The sequence below is a fragment of the Letharia lupina genome (assembly GCF_014066315.1).
Source record: "Letharia lupina isolate WasteWater1 chromosome Unknown contig_4, whole genome shotgun sequence".
Lineage (NCBI taxonomy): Eukaryota > Fungi > Ascomycota > Lecanoromycetes > Lecanorales > Parmeliaceae > Letharia > Letharia lupina.
Window position 1 is genome coordinate 2,540,511 of NW_023502973.1, and position 23,525 is coordinate 2,564,035.

Below are 23,525 nucleotides of genomic sequence, written 5' to 3' on the forward strand. Positions count from 1 at the left end.
TGATTTTCGGACGACTGATGCGACTAGTGACTGGATAGGATCAACTTGAAGCCTTGGTGTTGTTGGAGCGGTAGTAAGATGGCCACAAGGCCGAGGCTCAAGGATGGTGACCTAGGGTCTTTTGGCGGCGGGCGCGACCGTTATCGATTAAGGTGAAGCCTAACAGATCTCTGACAGCTATCTTCGTTAACGTACTTGACGTAATTGCAAACACTTGCTCCGGAGTGAACAAGAGCTTCAGGAAGGTGTGTTGAACGGTAATATCTTGTCAAGATGAGTATGCCAGGTCTTGCTCGCCTGCTCTGCCGACAGACCGAGGGACCCAATCGAAACGCGGTCATTGTGGCTATGCCAGCGCTTTCCCATTGCCCAGGTGCCAGGCGTACGAGGCAGGATTACAAGACTACGGAGTAGTTTAAGGTCCATCCGATAGCTGTCAAGCCTCATGTAAGATCGTTTTGGAGAAACGTTAATCAGTGGCAGGACGAGGATGTGTTTGGAAACAGAGACTCCGTTGCTAAGAATTATACTAATAACATAACAAGAATAGAAGGTTAATTTCTTGCAAACATGAAAAGATGGTAGTACATGACAAGAGCCTCCCAAATTCATTGACGCCATAAACTGTGAATGTAAGCCGTCAATCGTTTTCTCATAGCACCAAAACGCTCATCGCTTATGGTATCATTTGCATGCATCATCGTGATCCATCCATGCCTGTCTCTGGCCTGTTCAGATATCAATCACAAGCCATCCAGTCCTTGCAGCACCTCCAAAATTGCCCCTACCGCCGCGCCTCCAAAGAGGCCTCTTCTCAAATTCTTGCTCGCACTACTTACATCTTTCTCCGCACTGCGCCTCTTCTCTTTGTCGCGATGGCTCTGTTGTCGAGGCGGCATGGACGGTCCTGGTGGTCTCTGCTGCTGCGGTGGGAAATAGTTGCCAGATTGCGGCTGGGGCGATTGACCCACGTAGCCGGCGGGAAGGTAGGGGCTGGCGTTTGGCATGCGAGGGGGTCCTCCGGGTGGACCGTACGGCTGTTGGGGTCGAAGACCGGCTGGGACAGCGGGCATCGATTGCCATTGCTGATTTAGCATTGGTCTACCCTGTGGTATGGACGGTTGGGTCATTCCGCGGTGGACAGGTCTGCCTGCACTTTCGGGTCCGTTACTCCGGCCTGAATACGGCCTGGGGCGGCGCTCGGGACCGTCTCGTGAGTATGGTACATTGCTGCTGTCACTACTGCGGCGAGAGCCAGGGATGGGTGGATGAGGCGAGTCTTCGGAGTCGGTGTCGGAAGATGTGTCATCTTCGGAGTGTAAGACATGCTTCTTCGGACCTCGTCTTCGTGAGCGCTGATGATCTTGTTCGTCTTCGTCGCTTTCAACTCGGGCTCTAAAGCGGACGTTTTTCTCAACGCCTTTGCGTGGTCCCTCTATGTATCGTCCTCCAATGTCCATCGACCGCTCGAATTCGGAATCTGATGTATCCTCGTCGCTTTCGTAGTAGGTGGGCTTTCCGCTAGGGTTCGCGCTGGAGTTTTTCCGACTATGTGGTGGGGAAGGGGGCCCACGACTGCTTGATGGGGATGGACGCGCTTCTGGTTCCGGGATTTTGGTCCACTCGTGTAGTAGATGATTGACAATGTCGTAGACAGGCGCACCCAAAGCTTGGTTCTCCCGAGTCAGGGCAAGAGTAAATTGCTGGTCCAATTGTTGAAGTGGCTTCTCTTCGAATTTGACCATCGCTTGAGAGTCGTTTGGTATTTTATCCGGCACTGACGGCGCTTGGATTGACAGCCGCCGTAGGTTCCCATTTGCAGCTTGGTCTTCGTAGTAGCTTGTCTCAGCATTTCCGGCTGCGTCGTAGCTTGGAGGTGGATCTTCGATGGTCGGACTCGTCGTCTCTTCCTTGGCTTCCTTTTCCGCCAGCTCATATAGCTTCCGTAGCTCTACCAAGGACCAGTGTTGAACAACGATCATGTTCTGTATTTCTGCACGGTCTTGCCTCATGGTGCGCTCTGTGAGGGGCGCTCTCGAAGGGTCCTCACTGCCAACGATTCAGCATAGATCTAGTAATCTTGGGAATGCGTCTTACCGTGTCGCCGCGATGGCTTTACCCATTTGCAAGATCTGAAGCATGATGGACAAACTCAACTTGAGAGACTCGAGCTGACCCAGCAGATAGTGAACCTTCCGCTTCTTGAAACACCATTTAATCCTTTGCGCTATTGTGATCGATCGGAGGTTGCCCTTGTCGTCCCTCGCTTGGGCCAAATCCACCATGTTCTTGATTTCATCGAAGACCACTTGGCTTTGATCCCTGATCTCCGTCGCAGTATCTATAGCGCTCTGTGATGCGACCGTCTTCCCTTCCTCCATGGTCATGCCGACTTGCTTGAGCATGAGGGAGAAGAGCGAGATGCCCTTGGCGATGCTGTGAATGTCGCATTCAGCATTCGAAATCTCCGATCCCACAGCGTTGAGGATGAGAGAGAGGCGAAAACCGGCACCCGCGACCCCAATGATCGAGGCTATGATGCTGTGTTGCATCGCATTAGCTGTGACGCTGGTATGGTATTCCTCCTTATATCTGCCCGATGGGGTGGCATACCCGATTTCTGCCATTCTGCTGCTCGTGAGTATTTGTGCCGAGTGTAAGAAAGGTATGACAGAGCTGGTATTCCACCAAACTCATCATGGGCATGATGGTTATGGGAAGGAGAAAAAGCTCAGGCTGAAACAGAGGATATGTAGAGGGGTGATAGAAGAGAGAGTCATTATTGAGGCTGAAAGGGAGACACCATCAGCATGTTCATTCTTCTCCGCCTTAAGGCCCAGCCCTAAGGTGGGCTAAGCCTCGGGCGAGGGATGATTTGATTGGTTTAGGCGGCAAGAATGACGTGCAGCCGCATAAGCCGCTGAAATTCATTAGCAATGCTCCGCCGCTTCTCACCCACACAATTACACATAATTACAGACAAGGCGAATTCACCGACAGATTTCTTTGCTTATCAACCACTCAAAACTTTTGAACTTGACTTCATGCATGTCGGGGTCTGCATATCTTTCTTTATGATCAACGCCAAGAGACTTGCCGAGCGAGATGGAAGCGCCAACACAGCACACGGCACATGGCAACCATCAGGCTATTCCTAACTAACCCACCCAAGTCTTTGGTTACTGGCCTCGTGAGGCGGAGTGCTGCCCGACCAGCACCCGATTCATACTCTTGCCTACTTCACAATTTCACCTGCCTTTTTCCAAACCAACATCTGTTACAAAAAGCTTTGAACTCGGACATCCTCGGTGAGCACCCGAGCATAACCATCCAATACCTGTTACATGAGCGTCGTGACTCGGAGGAGTCGAGCTGACGAGTCGTGATTCGTGAAGCCTTTCAAAAAAAAAAAATCTCTAGCCTATTCTTGCCATACTATAGCTACAGGTCCGATGCCATGGCATGCCTGGGACCGTTGTTCGTTTCAGCATCCGCTGTGCTTAATCAACGGCAGCCATCACCACCACCACCAACGCTGCAGCCTTGCGGCCTTGCAACCCTTACGCTCTCAAGAATTTTCGCCCGTTCTGTTCTTATCGGTCTGCCAGCCTTGTGGTCTGTGGCAGTCCCTTGGCCGGCCGGACTGATTGCGACACTCTGATACAGGATGGACACAGCTTATCTTCGATCTGACAATGAAGAGTTTATATGAGCTGACTGACCTCGGAAGTGCTAATAATTCCCCCAAGTTCCTGATGGCGTACTACCCGCCTGCACACCCTTTTCCACCTACCTTGCGACTCTATGCAATCATGCCGATCCAAACACTGAGGGCTACACTACTCGATTGTAACGAGTTGGTTGGATCGGAGAGATCCGGTCCGTATCAAAGGGCGAAGATCGGGTGCGACAAGTCATCAGGCTGTCCATTGTGCATGAAAACCAGCGACACAAGATGGGTCTGGCCTAACGCCTTTTTCCTCGTCTCGACAGCGAAGTGGAAGACGCTTCGTCTCCGTTGCATGCGGCGTTAATCTCAACCAGACTGTCTTCCTCATCATCTATGTGTGTTCAAAGGAAACGTTCATCTCCTCTGCATACATACGTACGCTTTCTTGCTCACATCTTTCGCCTCAGCCTTATTGCATTTTGCGTGCTAAGGCGCATTCACATGTATACGTATTCCCCCCCCACGAGCTGGCGTCCGATGCAAGTAAGATTCCCTGCTCCCTTCTTCTAGCCTGTTGCGCTTCGGGTTTCCCCTGCAATCAACGAGACTGGCTCGAATGCCGTCCTTGCGTCTTTCTTAGATTCTCGCCGCTCACAAGGACAGTGGAGCACGGGATCGACGGGAGGATAGATGTCACTTTTCCTGAATGGCGAGGCAGGACAGTTTAAAGTTGGGTTGCGGGTTGAGTTCGAAACCGGCCAAGGTTTGCTTGGGCTTAGTCTCTAGGATTTACGTTTGGCGGGGCTTCGAGGGGAGCAGCCGGGTATCTGGCGCTAGATGATGCGAGGACTGAGTGGATGGAATTGATAAATCGGAATAGGGTTGTGGGTGGGCTTCTGGCAAACAAGTGAAGTATCGAACCGATTGATTGATGCGGATGATGATCAACATTTTCAGTCTCGATGCGGACATACATGAAGGATTTTCACAAAATGAAGACAAAGCTTCTATATGCTTCTATCCCCAACGTGCCATATATATACACACACACACATACTACGAACACGCAACATGACACCCATGGAACCCAAACGGCACCGCGACCTCCATCCCCGCCCTCCCCACCTCCTCAAACGTCCCCGCGTCCAGCACCAACAGGTAACTCGTGCCCCGGGTCCCGTCCAGCACCACGCTCAGGCACACCCCCGCGTCCTCCTTCCCCCCGCCGTCCGGATCCGGCAGGAAGACGGGCTCCCCCGGCGACTGGGCGTGCACGACGCGCGCCGTCGCCGTCCGCGCCGCCGTGTCGTACTTGATCAGCCCGTCGAGGAAGGTCGAGTTGCCCCGGTCGCAGACGCCGTAGATGTAGCGGTGCGGCTTCGTCGCGCGCAGCGGGTTGACGCTGGGCAGTTCGGGCGTGTCGCCGGCGGGCGCCACGGACAGGGCGCTGGCGCGGCCCGGGGTGCCCGTCGGGGCGACGCGGGCGCCGCCGACGTCGGGGAGTCGGAAGCGGGTCAGGCGGGCTTTGCACGTGGCGCCTTTGCCGTCGACGTAGTCGCGCGCGCCCGGGGCGGTGCCTTTCATGTTGTGGTAGTAGAAGCGCTTGAGGATGTCGAGGTTCGGGTACGTGGGGATGTCGGCGACGATGTCGGTCTTCCCCGCCTCCGTCGCCGAGGCTTGCTCCCACGCGTTGACGGGGTGGAAGGCGAAGAAGGGCTCCGATTCGTACATGCCCACCAGGCCTTGCCCGTGCCGTCGGTCGACCACCAGCCAGAGGTTCTTCCGGTCCGGGTCGAAGTCCATGGCGTCCACCAGGTTCCGCGTCCAGAGGACCTTGGCGCCGCCTTTGGCGTAGTAGGCGTCGAAGATGCAGAGGATCACGTAGCGCTCCGTCAGCAGGATCGAATGGAGGTACGCCGCCCTGATCGGTCCGCCGGTGAGAGTGGCGAGGATGGTGGTTTCCCCCGTCTTGGCGGACACGGAGAAGACCCGGTACGTTGGCTGTCGACCGACTTCGAGGTTGTAGTTGTACCAATCTCCGGTGATGGGGTCTGTGCGGGAGTGGGCGCCCGTGAAGGGTCCTTTGAGGTCCGGGTGGAGTTTCGGCTGGCGGACGGCGTCGATCGGTTCGAGGGTCGTGGGGTCGATGCGTTGGAGGGTGGCGTTGTCGGTTTTGAGCCAGAGGTTGTTGATCTTGGGGGAAGAATCGTCGTCGGAACCGGGCTGCGCCTTTCCGCTGCTGGCCAACTCGCCGGGCACCGGCATGTTCGCTTTGATCGTCACCCCTACGTTCACGTCCGCGGGGGCTTTGATGCCCCCTGAAGTCGCCGCTTGAAAGGAGCTCATGACCTTTTTGAAAAAGGATTCGCACGGGTCTCGTTGCTGACCGAACGATGTCATGGCCATTTCGCCAGAATTGCGGACTTTCTCCACGAGGTTGTCGCAAGTGTGCCGTGAATTGTACCTTACGCGCGTGATGAACTCCCCCTCCGATGGCGGCAAGAGCTCGAAGCGGTGGGTTTGCGCGAATCCATCAAACCAGTGTGATACGGCGAAGGTTTTGTTTTGGGGGGTGGTGACTTGATGGCCGCCAGGACCCGTGCGGTAGAGGATGCCTCTACGAAGGCTTCAGTTTTGTTTGCTGGACGCCGGAGTACCTTGCAGGGGGCTTACGCCGCATAGGCTGGAATTCTGCCCGACACTTTGAGCTCGACGGGATCTGTTTCATCGTGGAAGGTTTCAAACTGGGGAAGAATATCAACTCAGCCGAGAGTCACGAGAGGGTACGCAAAGAACTCTACATACTCCCGCATCGTTTGGCCAATCATTGTATGATTTTGCAGTGGTCGTGACGCCATGAGGAGCATTGGGCGCTTTGAGCTCTTCATCCAGGACGGCCATTTTTCTCAACGTAGTGATTTCAGTAAGGCTTGAGAATAGTTCTCGGTTCTCATGTCATGTAACGTTCTGAGGAAGGAAAAGAAGTAAGTGAAAGGGAGAGAAAGTGGGAAAATGAAGAATTTGTATACATGTACCTAGCCTGGCGGGGTATGCGGCACATGGGATGTTGACCCGGCGGAGGAACTCGATGTCCGCCAAGCCCTCGCATTTTCATTCCCTCCGCTTTAGAGAATCATGGTGGAATTGTTGCCCCATTGTTCCAGTGCCCTTTGACAAGAATACTAAGGGTGTCCAAATCTAAGATGATCCATAGATGCTTAGGCTTGGTGATGGTGATGGTGGCAATGTTACATCACCTGTAGCGCTGTCAAATGTTTACTTTGGGCCTCGGGCTGGAGCCAAGTATCTGTATCTGTATCTGTTTCTGGCAAGTTCTCCTAGCTTCTGTTAAAGATTTGGCGTCTTTTCTCGATTCGTGCCAAAGCGCTGACTATTCTCCCTTCTCTCATCACGCATTAGGCTTGTTCCCTCAACATTGTTCATATCTCGACCTCATACCTTTTTGCCTGTGTACAGTCCTTGGTTGATCAATAATTCGGATCGTTATCGTTCTAGGTTATGCTCTCGACCCATCTGAAACATTTTGAGGGGGAGAGGGGGAGAAGGGGAGAGGAGGTATTGAGTAAGATGGTGTAGTGGATGTGGATGTAGATGGATAAAGTCAGCGAGCTTGCCTCAGGTGTGTATCCAAAAAAGGCCTAGTTGCCCAATCACTTCCTGCACCTCCTGGTGCCACCATCATCGTCATCCCGAACTCATCTACTTCCGTCAGCCACATATGCTTTCTCTCCTCTGCTACTGATTCTCCCCGGGGCTCCCTCATCAATTCTCCCATTGTAAAAGCACCAGTGTCCCACTTGGCTAGCCAGCGATTGTAGGCGCTCTTCCACTGCTCCTCACATTAAGACTGCCATAATGCTTTGCTCTCGGGTGCTGACAAGATTCTAAGCTCATCGCACGGGGATGTTGGCAAGTTGTTGGCTGTTGTGAAGATGCAATCGGAACAGTAGAGTACAAGGTTGGCGCGGCACTTAGCAGACACTAGGATCCATTCCTCCCATGTTGGACGAGTGTGGTCCTTCTCTGCCTTTGTTATAAGGCCGGAGCCAACGATTGCGGAGCGGTAAGCAAATTGCTGAATGTTTATAATAGTGGCTTCATGCACCAATGACTGAAAGCTGCTACTCGATGAGAAGAAGACCAAGATGAAATAGGTGAGAAGCGCTTGAACTGCTGCCAAGAGGTCAAGCTCGTTGTAGGTGCGGTACTGCTCTCATACCACTAGTCAACGTTTGCTTCTAAATACAGACGGAGCTGGACGAACCTCATCCAAAAGTCGTCCACTCTCACGCCGAATGCTGTCTATGACCAGTTGCTCAGCACCCTCGGCTCGGTCTTGTCACACACGTAATAGGTTGATGCAACTGGCGAGAGGCACAGGAATCCGATGTGTCGAGATCTGCCAAGGGTGAATAACGGGAGGTAGCTGATCCTTTTGCGACAACATTCGGGGATGCGTCCGCAGGATCTGACGGTAAAATTGCACTGACATCTTTTTGGATGACAATGACAAGTCTTACTTGATAAAAAGAGGACATGATTGAGCGATCGATCTTGAAGCGGGCTCAGATCTAGGACGGCTACCCTTTGCTGCTCAGAAACTGGAAGAAAATCTTCCTCCATGGTCAGGATTCCAGGAGCTTCCACGAGTGGTAGGTAGTTGGCCTCGGACTCGAGTAAAGAAGGCAATGCTAATTGGCCAGGAGACGAGGACTTTGGATCCGCTATGAGATCCAGCTTGTTGTAGTCGGACGTTGACCATGGAGTATCCATTTGTTCACAAGCAACAAGAATGGAACTCGGCGATCAAGAGGTCGGAACGTTTGAGGATGACTCTATCAAGTGTGACTCTCTCACAGGCCCATTACCCGGACTAGGCGTCACGAAGTCGGTGACTGCGTAGTCGCATTCGGCTCCTCTACTCGCGCATCATGAGCATTCGGGACGTTGGAGGTCACATTTTGCTTTGGCAGCGACACAATGCCGACATGACTTCCGTCTTTGGGGGCAGACTTCTGGATGCTCACATCGCGTCTGATGACAATTGGCCGACATTTTGCTCGATCATCAGGCTCTACTCCTGAATCTTTCTGAGTTTTACCTACTCTTTCCAAACGGTCTCCCACAGTGTGAGCAATTGAATGGCTTGTCCGCCACGGTTTATGCAGGAAAGGAGGAAGACTTTCCTGCAGGGTTGCCTCAATCCCTGAGACGTGCCAAGATCGCTAAGCCCCTTTGGGATAGTTCGTGAAAATCTTTCGACTTCGAGATATCCCGCTTCGGTAAAAGTGAGAGCTTCCATTCTCAAGGAGCTTATACCCGAACTTGCGGATACACCTCCAGACATCCTCGATTCATCCTCCCCATCCTTCACAATACTCCTTCATCAGTGGCAAAAGTAACAGCCAACGGCCCCAAGACCAACCCAAAGCTTAGACTGGACGTGAGTGAACTGACGGAAAAGGGTGATCCATCAATCATGAAGACGCAACGATGGAAGAGCTAAGGAAAATCGGGACTGCCGCTGAGGAAGACGGGATCAAGTACAGAAGCGGCATGGAACTCGCCCTGGTAGCCTTGGCAGTACAGCTGAGCATGGTTTTGGTGGCTCTTGACATGAGCATCATCGCAATCGCAATCCCTCGATTTCTATGGCCTCGCCTAGGTCCGCTGGTACTTCTCTCCGCGGTTAGTGTCCCTGGCAGCTTTTGCTTGCCCTCCAGGTGAAAACATACGTGTCGTTCGAATCCTCTCAAGTCGATGTTCTGTCCGTCAATCTTCGATTTCGAATTTGGAAGTCTGGCGTGCCCCTTTTCGAATAACAGCATAACCTTCATTGTCGGCCGAGCTGGCGGCGCTGGCGTCACAGCCGGCTGCTATCTCCTCATTGGAATCATCGCCCGACCTGACAAAGTCCCAGCCTCTTTGGTGGTGTCTTCAGCATCGCGAGCTTTGCAGGACCAGTGCTTAGAGGCATTCTGACTCAGACGGTCAGTCAGCGAGCGTTGGTGGTTCTAGACCGTCTTTCCAATCGGTGGAGCTGTCATCGTCACACTCATACTCCTCTGTCAGACACCTGCTCATGTGAAATCCGTTCTGGCCACGCATTCCGAACCTTTCTCGATGCCCGACACGCCAGGCATCATCACGATTGGCGGTGCTCAGCTGTGCTACATACCTACTTCCTTGCCCTGGAGTGGTGAGCCAGCATCACCAAGTCTTGGGGATGCAGCTAATGTGGTCGACGCTCTCGTGGGAAGCTATAAGGCCTCACTCACGGTCCTGTTTGTGGCTTCAAGAGGAGCGAGCGATCATCGTTCCGAGACTCCTTCCACCAAGCAACGAACCGGAGCAGCCCGGGACGCTTCCATCTTTTTCACCATCGCACGTCCCTACAAGCTCCCCAGCTCCTTCCAAACCGTCAACGGCGTATCGCCTTTTGAAAGCGGCATGCGGACCCTCGGCACTGTCCCTTCACTCTCGTCGCCATCAAAGAAATGGCTGATCTTGGAATCACTACTGCTAGTGTAGCGTAGGTTCTATGTGAGCATAGAGAGTTCACGCTTTGAGCAAGTGTATATTATCAAACGCTCCCTTCAAGGAGCTACTTGAATCGCGAATCAGGGGCGCGGCTGCTCGGCCGGCAGTCGGAGCGGTGGATGACTTGAGAAGATTCAGAGGTCGGAGAGTCGATACGCTCTGTCTGTTGCCAAACGTGGCCCTCCTCGGTGTTCCTACAATCCGTTATTCTGGCTTGATACCGATTTCTTGCACAGTTTTCAAGACGTCAGAGCCCTTTACTGTCGCCCTTTCAGGCATTCTGTATCGCATACGTACCAAAATTAGGATTGTGAAACTCGTAAATTAGCGCTCCTTTCGTTAGGCAGCAGCACTGGGTTGAAACTGCTCGAGGATCGGACTGAAAATCATCGTATGGAAGAGGAAAAGGCCTTTTTCTTATTATCATACAGTAGTCACTGATCAGATAGAGCATGAGGTAAACCAATCGTTTCATCAAAGCAGTCAATCAGCGTCCACCACCCATGATAAAGTACGGCTTTTCCTTCAGCGGGCTCTGCGGCTGGACGTCGTCGTGCGGATGCAGCCCCATTTCCAAACTCACGCTGGTATCACCCACGCTAGTTTCCTTCGACTCGTCCCTCCACCCCGGCGACACTGCAGCGCGTGGGGTGTTGCTGGGCCACATGCTCTGTTTGCTGACGCCCCCGGTGTTGAATCGTATCTGCGATGCTAGCCTGCCGCGGAAGAAGAGGTAGAGAGGGCGTATGACCGGGGCGTTGGCGCAGACGATGCCGATGTTGACTTCGGGTCTAGCGATGATTAGCTCGCGGGAGTACCAAGGGGCGGAGGTTCCGTGGGCGGGGTGGCTTACAGTCTCCAGCCGACGCCTGTGGTGGCAGCCCCTGCGACTGTCAGCTTGATCTGTCTTCACGTATAGCGACCGCAGTAACTCACAAGTCAGGTCCGGGTTCGTGACGGAGCCAGATAGGGCGGTCCGGACAGTACAACAGACGGCAGTGCTGCACCTGGTCAGTAGAATGACTTTCTGTATGGAACACTAGCCTACATACAAGACACCAAGGCCCATGAGCAGGCACAAGCCTACCTTGGTCCGTAATCCGATCTGGAGGTTTCGTAGGAAGATCGCCGGAAGAGCGGCCAGTATGAGGTCGGATATTATTGAAAGGACTGTTGACGTCTGTGATCAGAATGTAATGCTTGCGTTATTACTGTTTGAAATTCGACTTACTGCCTTGTGCAAGGACGACGGATTCGACCTGATGATTCGACAGACACGCTCCATTGACGCCGACATCCCAGTACGCTCTGAGAGGTCTGCAGACTCCGAGGAACAAGAAGATGCTCACTGCAGTGAAAAGAGTAATGCAAGATATTACAACGTGCATCCCTCGAACCACTTGCTTGGTGTCGACTATGCGGAGAAGGAATAGACAAATCGAGATTTTCATGAGCGCTAAAGTAATGAACGTCTGGATCCAGTCGGCCCAGCCCAGGACCTGGAACAGTCGTCGTTGAGCAGAAGTCAAGTAGTACTCGTGTCTTCCCAGTCCGTTGAGAACCTCCGCCGTAATCAACCCAGCGCCGAACAACGACGTCATCTAGTCAAGGTTGACACGTCAATGATTGTGCGCTACGAACGAGGATATATCGCTACAACGGGAGCGGGCCCTTACCATGGCGGCGACTGCAACATAATCGTCTCCTCCCAAGTTGTGTGTAATTCGTGAGCGGACCCACACGCGCAGCATCGTGGAGATGAATGCACACGCGATAAAGGCCCAGCAAATCGCCAGAATAGCCCATCCTTTATCAACATCGCCATCGGGAGGACGTGTAAAAGTCTCTTGCTTCATGATTCTTGGAGACTTTCGTCCAAACTCAAAGCAGGCGAATTGCAGTAGAATATTCCTGCTGCACAGCTTGTTTCGAGTATTATGCGAAAATGAATAGATAGACAGGGAAGGTCGTGATTTTGTCTATACGACCGTCCATATGGCACACCACGAAATGGTCAATGCGGAGCCTATGGCTTAGATCGCCACACAAATCTCATGCACGGGATTGCTTTCAGATGTCGACAAGCACGTGAGAATATGTCCGAGCGGCCGCGGTGGTGGCGGTTCAAAATCCAGAGGCAGTCCCATAATTGTAATTCTATTGGTGCTCTAATACCAATCTTAGCACCGAAGCTACGGTCGCATATATGGTAGTCGATGGAGACGGAGAACAAATCTCGAAATAGGAGAGTGTCTTCACGCCAGATCTTTCTGTGCCGTGCCGTCTGCATCGTTTGTTTCCCACGATTGTCACATTCGAGCCGAGCCGACGACATACCTCGTTTGAGAAACCTTGGCGGTAGTACGAGGTCGACGTTGTGTATCGAGGCTGTTGTGGATCTGAGTAAGACCAGCATCATGGAAGCAGTATGGGCTTCTGAGCTCTTGGAGAAGCGCACCAACTGCGTCTTGTCATCCTTGGCCAAGCCAACAAGGTCAGCGGCCAAAGTTGACCTTAATACCAAATGGACTTACATGGCGTCAAAGGGAAGCAGGCTGATTCAAACGCTAAGCATGGACGTTCCTGGTGAAGGATGCGGGGTAGCCCGTGTCAAAAAGGTCTGCTATTGGTGCGATTTGAATTTCGGAGAATTAGTTGACGATCCTCGGGAAATAAATCGATGCCGGGGTGCATGATGCATGGAAGAGCCGGACTTCTAACAAGTGACAAGTTGTAGAAGCTCTTCTAGCTTGCATCTAGAAGAGCGTGTCGCAGCATATCCTGCGGAATGTCACCTCGTTGCCCGTGTATGGTGTAAGAGAGCCTCGTCATAGCTTGACGATGAAGCTATGATGATGCGGTTTCCGTCCAGCTGCCCAGCGGCCAGCGCCAATGACGCAGAGTCCCTGTAACGTCTTTGTTACCAAGCCCATGGAAACAGACCATTGTGGGTGTCCTAGTCTCAGGGAAAAGGCAACTTTCCGCGACAGCATTCATGTCATGCCGCGTATTGTTACCATGGTCCGATACCCGTGAAACGACGACCGTCAGGTGAATGACCCTGTGGTACTCTCATACAATCTTGGGCCAAATTTGACGGAGCAGTGCCTCGACATTTCGCTGTGGATGAAAACTGTCCTTGGATCATAGCACACCCCATGTTCCCAAGGGATCTTCACCGCCACCATGCTCTCGCCGTTGCCGTTGCCGTTGCAGCTTCATGACTCTTCTGACTAATAAGCCTACCGATAACTGGACCGATGATAGTACAGAGGACAACTGCCCATATCACTACAAGATAGATTGTGGAGCCACTGTCTTCTCGAGCTGCTGAGTCATCATGAGAGGCAAAGATCCCTGTACTCTCTGCCAAAGCTGCGATGAGGAATCCGATCTCTCCTCTGGCCATCATTGCTGTTCCGACGATAGAACCGGGATAGAGGGAGCGCGGCTTTGTCGTCGAAATGGTCGCTTTTGGAGATATAGGGATTACAGAGCCGAGTTGTGGTATAGAGGCGCTTTGCGAGGGTCTGTCGCTGGACTGTCTGGGGCCTTGTCCGCTATCCGTGGCGAGAGCGATGCGAACATCGGGCATAGGTTTCGATCCTGGGTCGTTGGCTGTGTTCCTTGCCTCTGACTTGGAGCACTTTGCAGATTTTGCCAATCCCAAGCAGCTCCATTGTGGTCCATTCAAATGGCTCAGGAACGCTTTGATTTTTGCGATCATAGTGCCAGAGGGAGCAGCAATGCGGATGAGCCATATGCCTGTCACAAGCTTCCCAATGAGCATCAAAATCGTAAAGATGATACCTCGCCAGATCACTGCGCCGGTGAACATGCGTGTGGCCGGGATGGAGAACCCTATCGAAGCCTGACACATGCAGTCAGCTTTTAGACCCCAGACTGAACCGAAATTATTGGCACTTGCAAAGAAGGACGGCTTCAGAACCCTTGCGACAGGCTGCTCAATGAACTTCCCGTAGATGGATACTCCGCTCAGAGAGCCTTGCGCCTGCACTGTCTTGCGGTTCCGTCCATCTGGCTCTTGGATTGCCTGAGTAATAGCGATCCCGGGCACGTCCAGCTGTTCGCCTCTGTCTGTCCTATCGTCAGGGGCGTTCCGACTCTCATTCGTAGTAACACTACTTTGGTTGTGGGCAGCTTGTTGTACCGATCCCCTCAAAATTGACTGCGTCACCTCGATTCGCTCACTCTTCTCGACGTCACCTGGTTGAGCCACCTCGGAAATTTATCAGCTGATTGAAGCACCAGCATTGTAAACTGCAAACAGGTTCGAGGTACCTGCATAGCTTGCAGCGGCCATGATACCAAAGAGCAGAGTTGTATGAGTAACAAGTGTAGCCTTATCGGGCTGCTTCCGGATAGCACGCATCACTGCTGATGAACCAGGACCACCGATCAACAAGGAGATAGGCTTGACCAGATAACGGCAAGTCAAAAGCACAAAGAGCACCAGCCCGATGGAGACAAAGATGGGTCTCACTACAGTAATGGCGTGGAAAGAAGAGGGACCCGACCCCAATTTGGATATGATCTCAACGAGCACGACGAGACCGACAAGGTCATCTATCATAGCTGCGCTCGTCAAGACAGTACCAAGTCTCGTGTTGTTCAAGCCGCTAGTATTCAGAATAGTAAAAGTTGTGCCCAGACTCGTGGAGCAGAGAGCTGCTCCTGCAGCAAATGCCTGCAAGGGCGTGGCAGATGCGAGGCTTCGCAGGCAGGAGGCAAAGGCAATCGGCAAGCAGATGCCTGTCAAAGCCACCAACATGGAAAGACCGGCGTTTGCTTTCAGGGATTTGAAGTTTGTGTTCAGGCCGCCTTCATAGACCAGAAGGATAAGTCCAAGGTATCCTAACTGCACGATGGCTTGTTCAGTGCCCTTGTCTAGCCAATTTGCACCGGGTGTCCCAAAGGCTACGCCAACTAGGACTTGGCTAATAAGGCTGCAATATATGAGGCGGTCCAGGAGGTGGTTGATGACATTTAGAAGAATGAGAAATGATGAGAGAACGAGGATGGTATTGATGGTTGGTTCTTGATATGGCAAAGCTGCCACTGCTGCGGAGTTGTTCATCCTTACATAATGATTGAAGGTACGGTTGTCAGCCAGTCTGTGTCCTACAAATCAGATTGATAAACCATTCAAGCTGAAAGACAAGGGAAAATAAAAGATCTTTAGAAGCAGTCACGCTGTCCGGGGGTGTGAAAATCTGAGGCTGTTCTGAGGGAAAGTGTAACCGAGGGCCGTCAGAACTTGCCTCATGTGGCGATCACTACAAATACACATTTGGTAAACACCTTCAAAGCCTCCGACCTTCAGCACCTTACAAGTAACCGTGAGCTTGGTTGAAGCTACGCTGAGTATCAAGATGGCCTTAGTCCTCGATCTCTCCGACGAGCTGATCATCCTCATCATTTCCAACTTTACTAAACCCTCTCACCTGCTCCAGCTCGCTCTCGCCAACAAGAGAATCCACGCCATAGCCATACAACACCTCTACGAAAACGTTGCATTCGACCGCGCCGACTACCCTGCCTTCCCCCCTTTTATGCAGCACAGAGGCAGCGGCGTTATCCGATACGACTACAAAGCTCCTCACTCGAACGTGCTGCATCTGTCCAACATGATCCGGTCCAACACTCTTCCAGCTGGCCAAACGATCACCGCTCTTACCATCGCCGTCGATATCAACAATGTCTGCAACAAATTTCAGACCTTGCTCTCTCTACTCCTGCCTCAGCTGTCTTCACTCAAGCATCTTACCCTGGAGTCAGTCTCCGACCACCGGCTCGCTTGGCAGCACGAGCATTTCTCGCTTGCGCCACTAGCGGTTGCGTTGAGCCCTGCAAGTCACACCTTGCGGAGTCTTTCCATGCATTTCTTCCTGAGCCCCGGAGACAGCGATGGCTGGACCATCGGTAGCCTTCGCCATTTTTCCGAGCTGAAGTATCTCTCCATTCAAGGAAACGTCTTGCTGGGCCAATACGGCAACATCGCTTCTACCATGCCATCCTTGGATTCCGTCTTACCTCCAGGGCTGAAACGCTTGCGGCTGCACTGGTGCACGATGAAAGGAATCCAGAGTCTCTACGTCGTGCTTTTGGATTTCGTAAAGGCCAGCTTGAGAGTCTCTCGCAAGATGGAGGAGCTCGTGGTGCAGTTGGGTGCCAGGGCCGCCAACGAAGTCGACCAGTGGAACGTGGAGCTCTTCGAAATGAGCATGCCGGACATGAACGAGGACGCCAGGCAAGGCGGTCTGCATCTCAGAATGGCACTGGATTGGAGACAGGACTATCGCTGGGTTGCACGTTCGGCGGTTGCACGTTCGGCGGTTGCACGTTCGGCTTCCAATCGGGCCTTTATGGATCGGCTTCACAGGTTCATGGAGACACAGCCCGAGTCGGTTCAATAGAGCCACACTGTCATCATGTACGTAGCTTGCAGTCAATGGACGGCGCGTCTTGTTGTCATACTTTCTCCAACAGAACAGCCAGTACCAGACCATAACACAGTAATCAAGTCAATAAGGAAGCCGCATACTCGTCCGTCCATCATGAAATCGAGCTTCTGCAGAGAGATTCAACCTTGGCACGTCTACTTCCTTGTTTGATTCGTGGCTTGCGTACATGTCAGCTATGCGTCGGTGACCCTGTTCAGATTATGCAAAGTGAGCATTCCAGGCCCAGCCTCAGCGCTTCCTGTCACTCTGCTGCATCACATGCTACGATTTCACGTTCCTTTACGATCTGTTGCCCATGTTCAACGGGGTAGATATTTGCATCCGTCATTCAAAGAGTTTTTTTCTTCGTCTTTCTTTTGCTGATAATGTTTTTATAATGGGGGAGAAAACCCATGTCTTGTTCCTCGAGACGACGATAGAGTCTCGTTGTCGTCGCCATGCGCAATTACCTCAGTGGCTATATCTCGTCAATTGTTGACAAGACCCCCAGACATAGTAACGGTTCTTCTTGGTAAAGCCATATTGCTGGCATCGACGCTCTGGTCCCTGGCTCGCAATGCCATCGAAATTTTTGGCGCTACTCAATCATCATGGTTCTCCTACCTCCGCTCACTCTCCAAGTGCCGGTTCAACGTCTCCAACACTCGAGCCACCCGGGCGTCCAAGCTCGCCGGTATGATCATCATCGTCGTGTTCTATTCCGCCGCAATCTGGGCATGGTTCTGTTCTGCATCTCTCTCAATCGAAAGCTAAGAGGTGCGTCTTCGAGTTCGCGGCCAGCTTGCACGAGCTTGAGTGAAGCTTCGGACTCGGCTGAAGCTTCGATAAGACGAACTCGCTCGGCTTCGGTAACGCGGCCCTCAGGGGGAAAGCAGTCTTACTTCTACCACATGATGTTCTGAAAATAAGGGTGGACCTTTGAGCTAGACAATGTGGCAGACATGGCGTTGCAACAGCTCCGATAAGTGAGGTTGGTAATTGAGCGTTCGGTGCATTCGATTCCCATTGAACGTTAAAGCAAGATATACTTATTATTTGGCTGTTAGGTTCTATCGTATAACACTTCGTCGAATACTGCACGGGAAAGTTAGTCGCGCACTGACGTCAATCGTAAATCTACAGATCAGTCTCTCAGATTTTCAGGCAAGAAGGAGAGAAAGGGCCATCCGATATACACATACCTGAGCGGCTCCGTTGACAGCGGCATCGCCATATCTCAATACTGCAGAGTGCGTTCAAAGGACCTCCAACCTTTACCATAAGCAGCAGCATCCACATGTGTAGTCATTAGTTCCCGGGATGGAATTTGCATGGTCCTAGTCCTTATATCGATCTTGCGGACTTCGTCGAAGACCGGAAAGCTCCACGAAGCCCTGAATCCTTCTCTCCACAATGCTTTCCCGAACGGAAGACTACCTCTCTTTTGTAGTCTTCGATCACCGTGAAGGAGCTTCTTTTTGGAGGTGAGGCACCAGACTTGGCACGAGCTGATGAGGCGTGGCGCAGGTGGGACAGCATCAAAACGTGGAGAAGGAACTGTTCAGATGGACAGATTTGAAGGGCGTCAACGGTTGATGAATTGCAGGAAAAACGAAACACTGCCCGTAATGTCGCCATAATGCGACGAGTATTTAACGGCCTTAAGGTGAGTTGATGGGCAAAGGATCAGCTGATAATATTGGAAGAATATTGTCAAAAACTGGTGCTTAAAAGGGCACTGGAAAGGAAACCTGGTTACACGTAATAATAATAGTGATATTGAACCGTCTGGGTCATGAGATGAAGTTGTAGTTACCTCAAAACTTGCTCATAAAAATCCGATCTGACCCGAAAATACTCATTATCGTGGCTCACGAAATTTCGAAAATGCATAAATTTGCAGGCCTGAACCCTTCGTTCCACATCTTTACAACACTGCAAGCGCCCCTTATCGAAAGATTGAACGAAATGTCGGTAGTACCATCCCTTGGTCGAGCTGTCTTGAAAATCCCACCAACCATGGCATTGCGCTGCCCAAGGTCCTTAAGCTCATGGCCACATGCTCCGACCACAGTTGTACAAGATCGAAGCAATATAGCAAAACCTTTCTCTAGCGCAGCGGCAGTCTATCCAATCTTGCCCTCTGTCGAGTCAGAACACGAGTCCGAAATACCGAGTGCGACCGTCTTGTCCAAGCTTAACATCTTCGGCTTATGGCGCGACGAGCCCGAAACCAAGGAAACCGAATATCAATTGAGCAGACACCTAGCCCGACGAGCCCAAGAAGGCCGGCGACAGCAGGGACTCCGAGTGCCACCTAAGGACAATGATGGCGGCACAGCCACTCAAGTTCCTGTTGGCGAAGGCGGCTTGGGAGTTGGATCATCTCAGGAGTATACTGAGCAGGAGGAGAATGGCACCGAGGAAGAAGGTAGAGTGGTAGAAGATGGAGGTTCAGGGAGTGATGGGCAGATAGCAGATAGCTATGGCGGGGACGGGGCTGATAATGGCGGTGGAGATTACGGCGGAAGCGGTAGAGGCGGCGGTGGTGATGGTAATTGGCACAATGAGGATCAAATTTGTACTTGAGGACGGGGACTGGCAAAATCATAGACTGGGTCCGGCTCCCGTAGACTTCAAGATAGACTGATCTCCATATTCACTCAATTACTTCTCGCAGAAGTCGTTCGTGAGCCTGCATCGCTTTCTTGGTATAGCCAGCCATATCATTCCACTCCTGATCCTGTCCCGACGGTCCACCATCAAAGACTTCTGTCGAGAGCCAACCACGGAAACCAGTCTTTAATACGGCCTTTGCAAAATCAACAACAGGAAGATATCCCCCATCGAATGGCACAGGCCTCAGACACGAGCTCCACCTCGCTCTCGGTCTCATGCCGTTCTCATCGGAACTCGGGTCCAAAGGTTCTTTTGGCTTGTATGCATCCGAGACTTGTAGTATGTAGATCTTTTCTGCTGGAATAGTGGCACTCAGGTTCCTTAGACTCTCTTGAAACCTTTCCTGTAGATCTTCCATCTTCACATCTCCTTCTAACAGCCCAGATTCCGTGGTAGGGTCGGCCCATTCACCTCCAGCACTCTGGAACGTATCGAGACATAGGCCGAAGTTTGGACGGTCGACCTTCTTGGCTATTTCCCAGACATCTTTCCAATCCGGAGCGTGTGTAGACCAGCACCAATTCTCGTATGCAAGGCGGAAATTGTGGGGAGCGAGTAGATCGGCGAGTTGTTTGAGATCTGAGGTGACGACATCTCGAGAGGTGGGGATGGGAGAATCGGTAGAGCCAACCTGCGAAGCGGTTGTGTCAGCCTGGCCAAGTTTGAAGCATCTGGTCCAATTACCTGCAGCATATCCGTGCCCACAGCCTCCATTATTTTAATCCAACCTTTTGCACGTCGGAAAGCGTCCTTCCGCTCTTCTGACTGCGGCTTCCAACCCTCAAAGTTCGAGAACGGCTGGAGCATCACAATTTTGAGTCCCAACTCCTCGCACATCCTCTTCACCTCCAACCCTGCGGTGCATAACACCTCAAAGTCTTGTGGCCCTACTTCCTTGCCTAAATTCTTTGAGGCGAAAGAGAGTAGATCAGGAAAGCCAAGTTCGATGCCCTGGAAGCCGGCCGCGGCGATTGCTTCTAGCTTCTTGTCCAATGGGTGGTCAGGTGTGCCAACGGATACTGTTGCATAGCAGGTGGGTATTTTGGAGAATGAATCCTTGGAGAGGGGCATCATGTCAGCGTGTACGGGTGCTTTAGGAGAAAGCGAAAGGTTCAATCAGGTTGGTGGTAGAATGGAGATGGTAATGGGTATTATGCGGACTTGGATGCAAGAAAATGCTCCGGTGTAAGGATTCTCTTCAGTCGGGTTCTCGACGATGATGATAGGTTGTTCCCCACATCGTTATCGTCATGGCTTATGGCGACGTCATGCTGCTGGCAAATTTTGATGCCGTCAACTCCATGGTGGGGAGTCCCGTCCCGCCAATTTTGGTGGCAACTCAAATTCTTGACGGAACATCGCCAGCGTTGGAATACGGTTGCACCGCGACATTCTTGATTCTCTTCAAAGGGTCATCAGCAGCAGTATCATCTATCGAGAATGAGAATATGGCCGCTACACGGTTCTACGGCTGCGAAACCCGAGGATTGCTAGACCTCAGGCGGCGTTTGCGGCTTGTAACCTACCTCGATTACTTCATGACGCACATGAAGTAGACTACCAAACACCAAGATTCGAATAGCCTACAGATCCCATCTCGCATTCTCCAACGCTTCGCTCTACACCTTCATAGCACCTACGACCTACGATCAACATGTCAGCACTGGAACCTGTCGTAGCAAAGCTGGCAGGCGACCCTGCCCACGACGAGAACCAACGAACCATCTCTGAAGCCATTGGTGCTGACCACGGAGCCATCGACGTGTACTCCGACAACATCAAGACTGCGAGCACATTGCAAGAGAAGATTGAATGGAGGAACCAATTCACCTGGGCTCTCGCACGTCATGCAGTCAGTGAGGAGCTGACCTTGTACCCGGTCATGGAGAAGAAGCTCGGTCAAAAGGGGAAGGAGATGGCCGACGTGGACCGCGAGCAGCATATGGCGGTGTGTGTATCGGTTCAAAGGGATGAGGCCATATCTAACCCCCACTAGGTGAAGAAAGACCTCTACGAACTCCAAGACATGAGCCCCGATAACAAAGACTTCTTCCCACTTCTCGACATCCTCATGACGGACCTGCACAAGCACATTGAGCATGAAAGCAATGAGGATATGCCCAGGCTCGAAGATATCTTGACAAGGGAGGAGAGCAAAAGTCTTGCCAACTACTTCGAGAAGACGAAGCTTATACTTCCTACACGATCTCACCCATCGGCGCCAAACAAGCCGTACTTCGAGAACTTCGCGGCGATGCTAGCGGCTCCGATTGATAAATTCATGGATCTCTTGAGGGCGTTTCCGGAGGAAGGGAAGCTTGGAGATGTGTCGGCAAGTGAGCCGCCGGCAGTGGTTCAGAAGAGTTAGATCGGGATGGCTTAGGATTTCACGAACCTGGCTTGATGGCTGCTCGTGTAGGGTAGAATCTATCGACTACTTTGCTAAACTGACCTGATGCCTCTCTCTGAATAATTGCTTCTTACTGCATGCAGCTCCGAAAAGCCAATTGATTCGGGGCTGAAATCCTTCTGCTTTGCCTGCCGTATCTACTGTCACCATCTCACACGCAGTTTTCATATTTCAAAGACTACGCTGCTCTGCCACTATATGTTGAATGCTTGGCTTCTATGTTCTTCCAAATCTAATTACTAGAGAGGACTATCTTCTGTGGTTGATTGCGTACACATGCCGTTCGCTTCAAGGCTAAAACCATACTTTCCGGAATCACCAGTGGTCTCTGGGATATCTTTTACCCTGCATCGCAGTCTTCGCTGCTCGCGGCCGGGAAGACGCCTCTGCCCGCGCAGTGGTTCCAGCAGATGGGGCCTTAGGCTTCCTCGCCTTCGCTTTCTTTCGAGGGGCCAAGTCCTCACAATTTCCAGGGTATTCGCCCATGCATGTCTCAAAAACAGTCCGAAGGCTTCGAGCCTGCTCGGTACGTATGTGGTGGTAAGCGTCCCCAGGTGGATACGTTTGCTCCATTCGATCAAAATCTGCTCTGAGGGCCTCAATGGAAGAATAAAGACCATCCTGAATTTTGCTCCTCATCGTACTGAGATCTATCAATTCCGAGGTGGGACTGAGAGAGTTTCGAAAGCATTCGCCGTACCTGTGCCTCATTAAGCTGTTGATCGACTTGACGAGAAACTCCTTCTGGGCGACCGTGAATCTTGAGGCTGGTGGATCTGTGTCTTCGTCCTCAAGGTCAATGTAGCCTTTCCCAATCTCTCGATCATCCTTCCTACCGACGTGGTGGCCAGCCTCCCGTAAAACACCCTGCCGGAGCTCTTTCAGACCTTTGCAAGGTTGTGTCTCTGTGATGGTCTCGTCGCATTTCGGGCAAGCTACCCCGTCCATATCTTGTTCCGCTAGCTTAAAGTGCAAATGCGTCAAGCATTCACTGCAAAACACATGAAGGCAATTAGTAACCACTGGCTCATTGGGTGCATCTCCGCATTGCTGACAGAGGGTATACTCCCGCAATTTGGCCCATTTATGCTTTCGCTTCAACTCTTGAAGATGCCTGCCAAATCTAACAACGAGTTCCTCATTCACAGGACCCTCGGATTTTTGACGGGCCTCTTCTATTGTGTCATCATAGATACTGTGTTGCGCATCCGACCTGTCAGAGCTGAAGTTGCCGCTGGGAGTCAGCGTTGCTGCAGATGGTGCTGTCTAAGTCTTAGCAACTGCATAACCATGAGCCTGAGCAGGGCGACATACCAGTGGACATGCAACTCGTATCATCTGTACGGACAGAGGTACTGCGACGTTTCCTTGGCTGGATAGCTGGGGCAGAAACAAGACTGGAGTCCGGTTGGGTCATCTCTGTCCGTGGGGCTGGTCCCAATGAAGAGGACGAAGAGCTATCGGCTCTTGCTTGAATGGAAGCTGAGGGCATCGATTGCGGCGTTATCGATGACCGCCAACAGTACACCAGTTTTCCATCACCGTCACAGATGTTTAGTTTTCCGCCCAAGGTAGCAGCATCGTAGATGAGTGGAAGCGAGTCCAAATTGTAAGCAGCTCCCCCACCCGGACCACTGATCCTGATCGCATCCGTAGCGATAGTGACACTGTGAGCGGCGCCGCTGATGGTAACCGTCAGCACCGAGGGGCAGATGCAATCGATGACGACCTTGTCATCCAT

General features: G+C 52.0%; 10 protein-coding genes across 10 annotated transcripts; 4 read left to right on the plus strand and 6 right to left on the minus strand.

Moving 5' to 3' along the window:
* Positions 1-743: 743 nt before the first annotated feature.
* HO133_008233 (uncharacterized protein) lies at positions 744-2,627 on the minus strand (the record flags this gene model as incomplete). The annotated part of the gene is made up of 2 exons (XM_037299101.1): positions 744-2,049; positions 2,098-2,627. 2 exons carry the CDS (start codon positions 2,625-2,627, stop codon positions 744-746), a joined length of 1,836 nt encoding a protein of 611 aa, XP_037156437.1.
* Positions 2,628-4,726: 2,099 nt separating this feature from the next.
* HO133_008234 (uncharacterized protein) lies at positions 4,727-6,571 on the minus strand (the record flags this gene model as incomplete). The annotated part of the gene is made up of 3 exons (XM_037299102.1): positions 4,727-6,287; positions 6,344-6,414; positions 6,476-6,571. The coding sequence occupies 3 exons, from the start codon at positions 6,569-6,571 to the stop codon at positions 4,727-4,729; spliced, it is 1,728 nt and encodes a 575-aa protein (XP_037156438.1).
* Positions 6,572-9,184: 2,613 nt separating this feature from the next.
* HO133_008235 (uncharacterized protein) lies at positions 9,185-10,222 on the plus strand (the record flags this gene model as incomplete). Its single annotated transcript, XM_037299103.1, has 2 exons — positions 9,185-9,379; positions 9,710-10,222. The coding sequence occupies 2 exons, from the start codon at positions 9,185-9,187 to the stop codon at positions 10,220-10,222; spliced, it is 708 nt and encodes a 235-aa protein (XP_037156439.1).
* A 496-nt stretch (positions 10,223-10,718) lies between these two features.
* Positions 10,719-12,087, minus strand: HO133_008236 (uncharacterized protein; the record flags this gene model as incomplete). The annotated part of the gene is made up of 6 exons (XM_037299104.1): positions 10,719-11,022; positions 11,085-11,115; positions 11,168-11,232; positions 11,284-11,401; positions 11,463-11,832; positions 11,908-12,087. 6 exons carry the CDS (start codon positions 12,085-12,087, stop codon positions 10,719-10,721), a joined length of 1,068 nt encoding a protein of 355 aa, XP_037156440.1.
* Positions 12,088-13,406: 1,319 nt separating this feature from the next.
* Positions 13,407-14,555, minus strand: HO133_008237 (uncharacterized protein; the record flags this gene model as incomplete). Its single annotated transcript, XM_037299105.1, has 2 exons — positions 13,407-14,458; positions 14,501-14,555. 2 exons carry the CDS (start codon positions 14,553-14,555, stop codon positions 13,407-13,409), a joined length of 1,107 nt encoding a protein of 368 aa, XP_037156441.1.
* Positions 14,556-14,742: 187 nt separating this feature from the next.
* On the plus strand, positions 14,743-16,668 carry HO133_008238 (uncharacterized protein; the record flags this gene model as incomplete). Its single annotated transcript, XM_037299106.1, has 2 exons — positions 14,743-15,035; positions 15,597-16,668. The coding sequence occupies 2 exons, from the start codon at positions 14,743-14,745 to the stop codon at positions 16,666-16,668; spliced, it is 1,365 nt and encodes a 454-aa protein (XP_037156442.1).
* A 2,046-nt stretch (positions 16,669-18,714) lies between these two features.
* Positions 18,715-19,284, plus strand: HO133_008239 (uncharacterized protein; the record flags this gene model as incomplete). Its single annotated transcript, XM_037299107.1, has 2 exons — positions 18,715-18,734; positions 18,810-19,284. The coding sequence occupies 2 exons, from the start codon at positions 18,715-18,717 to the stop codon at positions 19,282-19,284; spliced, it is 495 nt and encodes a 164-aa protein (XP_037156443.1).
* Positions 19,285-19,354: 70 nt separating this feature from the next.
* On the minus strand, positions 19,355-20,448 carry HO133_008240 (uncharacterized protein; the record flags this gene model as incomplete). The annotated part of the gene is made up of 2 exons (XM_037299108.1): positions 19,355-20,005; positions 20,059-20,448. 2 exons carry the CDS (start codon positions 20,446-20,448, stop codon positions 19,355-19,357), a joined length of 1,041 nt encoding a protein of 346 aa, XP_037156444.1.
* Positions 20,449-21,028: 580 nt separating this feature from the next.
* On the plus strand, positions 21,029-21,742 carry HO133_008241 (uncharacterized protein; the record flags this gene model as incomplete). Its single annotated transcript, XM_037299109.1, has 2 exons — positions 21,029-21,322; positions 21,371-21,742. The coding sequence occupies 2 exons, from the start codon at positions 21,029-21,031 to the stop codon at positions 21,740-21,742; spliced, it is 666 nt and encodes a 221-aa protein (XP_037156445.1).
* A 357-nt stretch (positions 21,743-22,099) lies between these two features.
* HO133_008242 (uncharacterized protein) lies at positions 22,100-23,525 on the minus strand (the record flags this gene model as incomplete). Its single annotated transcript, XM_037299110.1, has 2 exons — positions 22,100-23,046; positions 23,099-23,525. 2 exons carry the CDS (start codon positions 23,523-23,525, stop codon positions 22,100-22,102), a joined length of 1,374 nt encoding a protein of 457 aa, XP_037156446.1.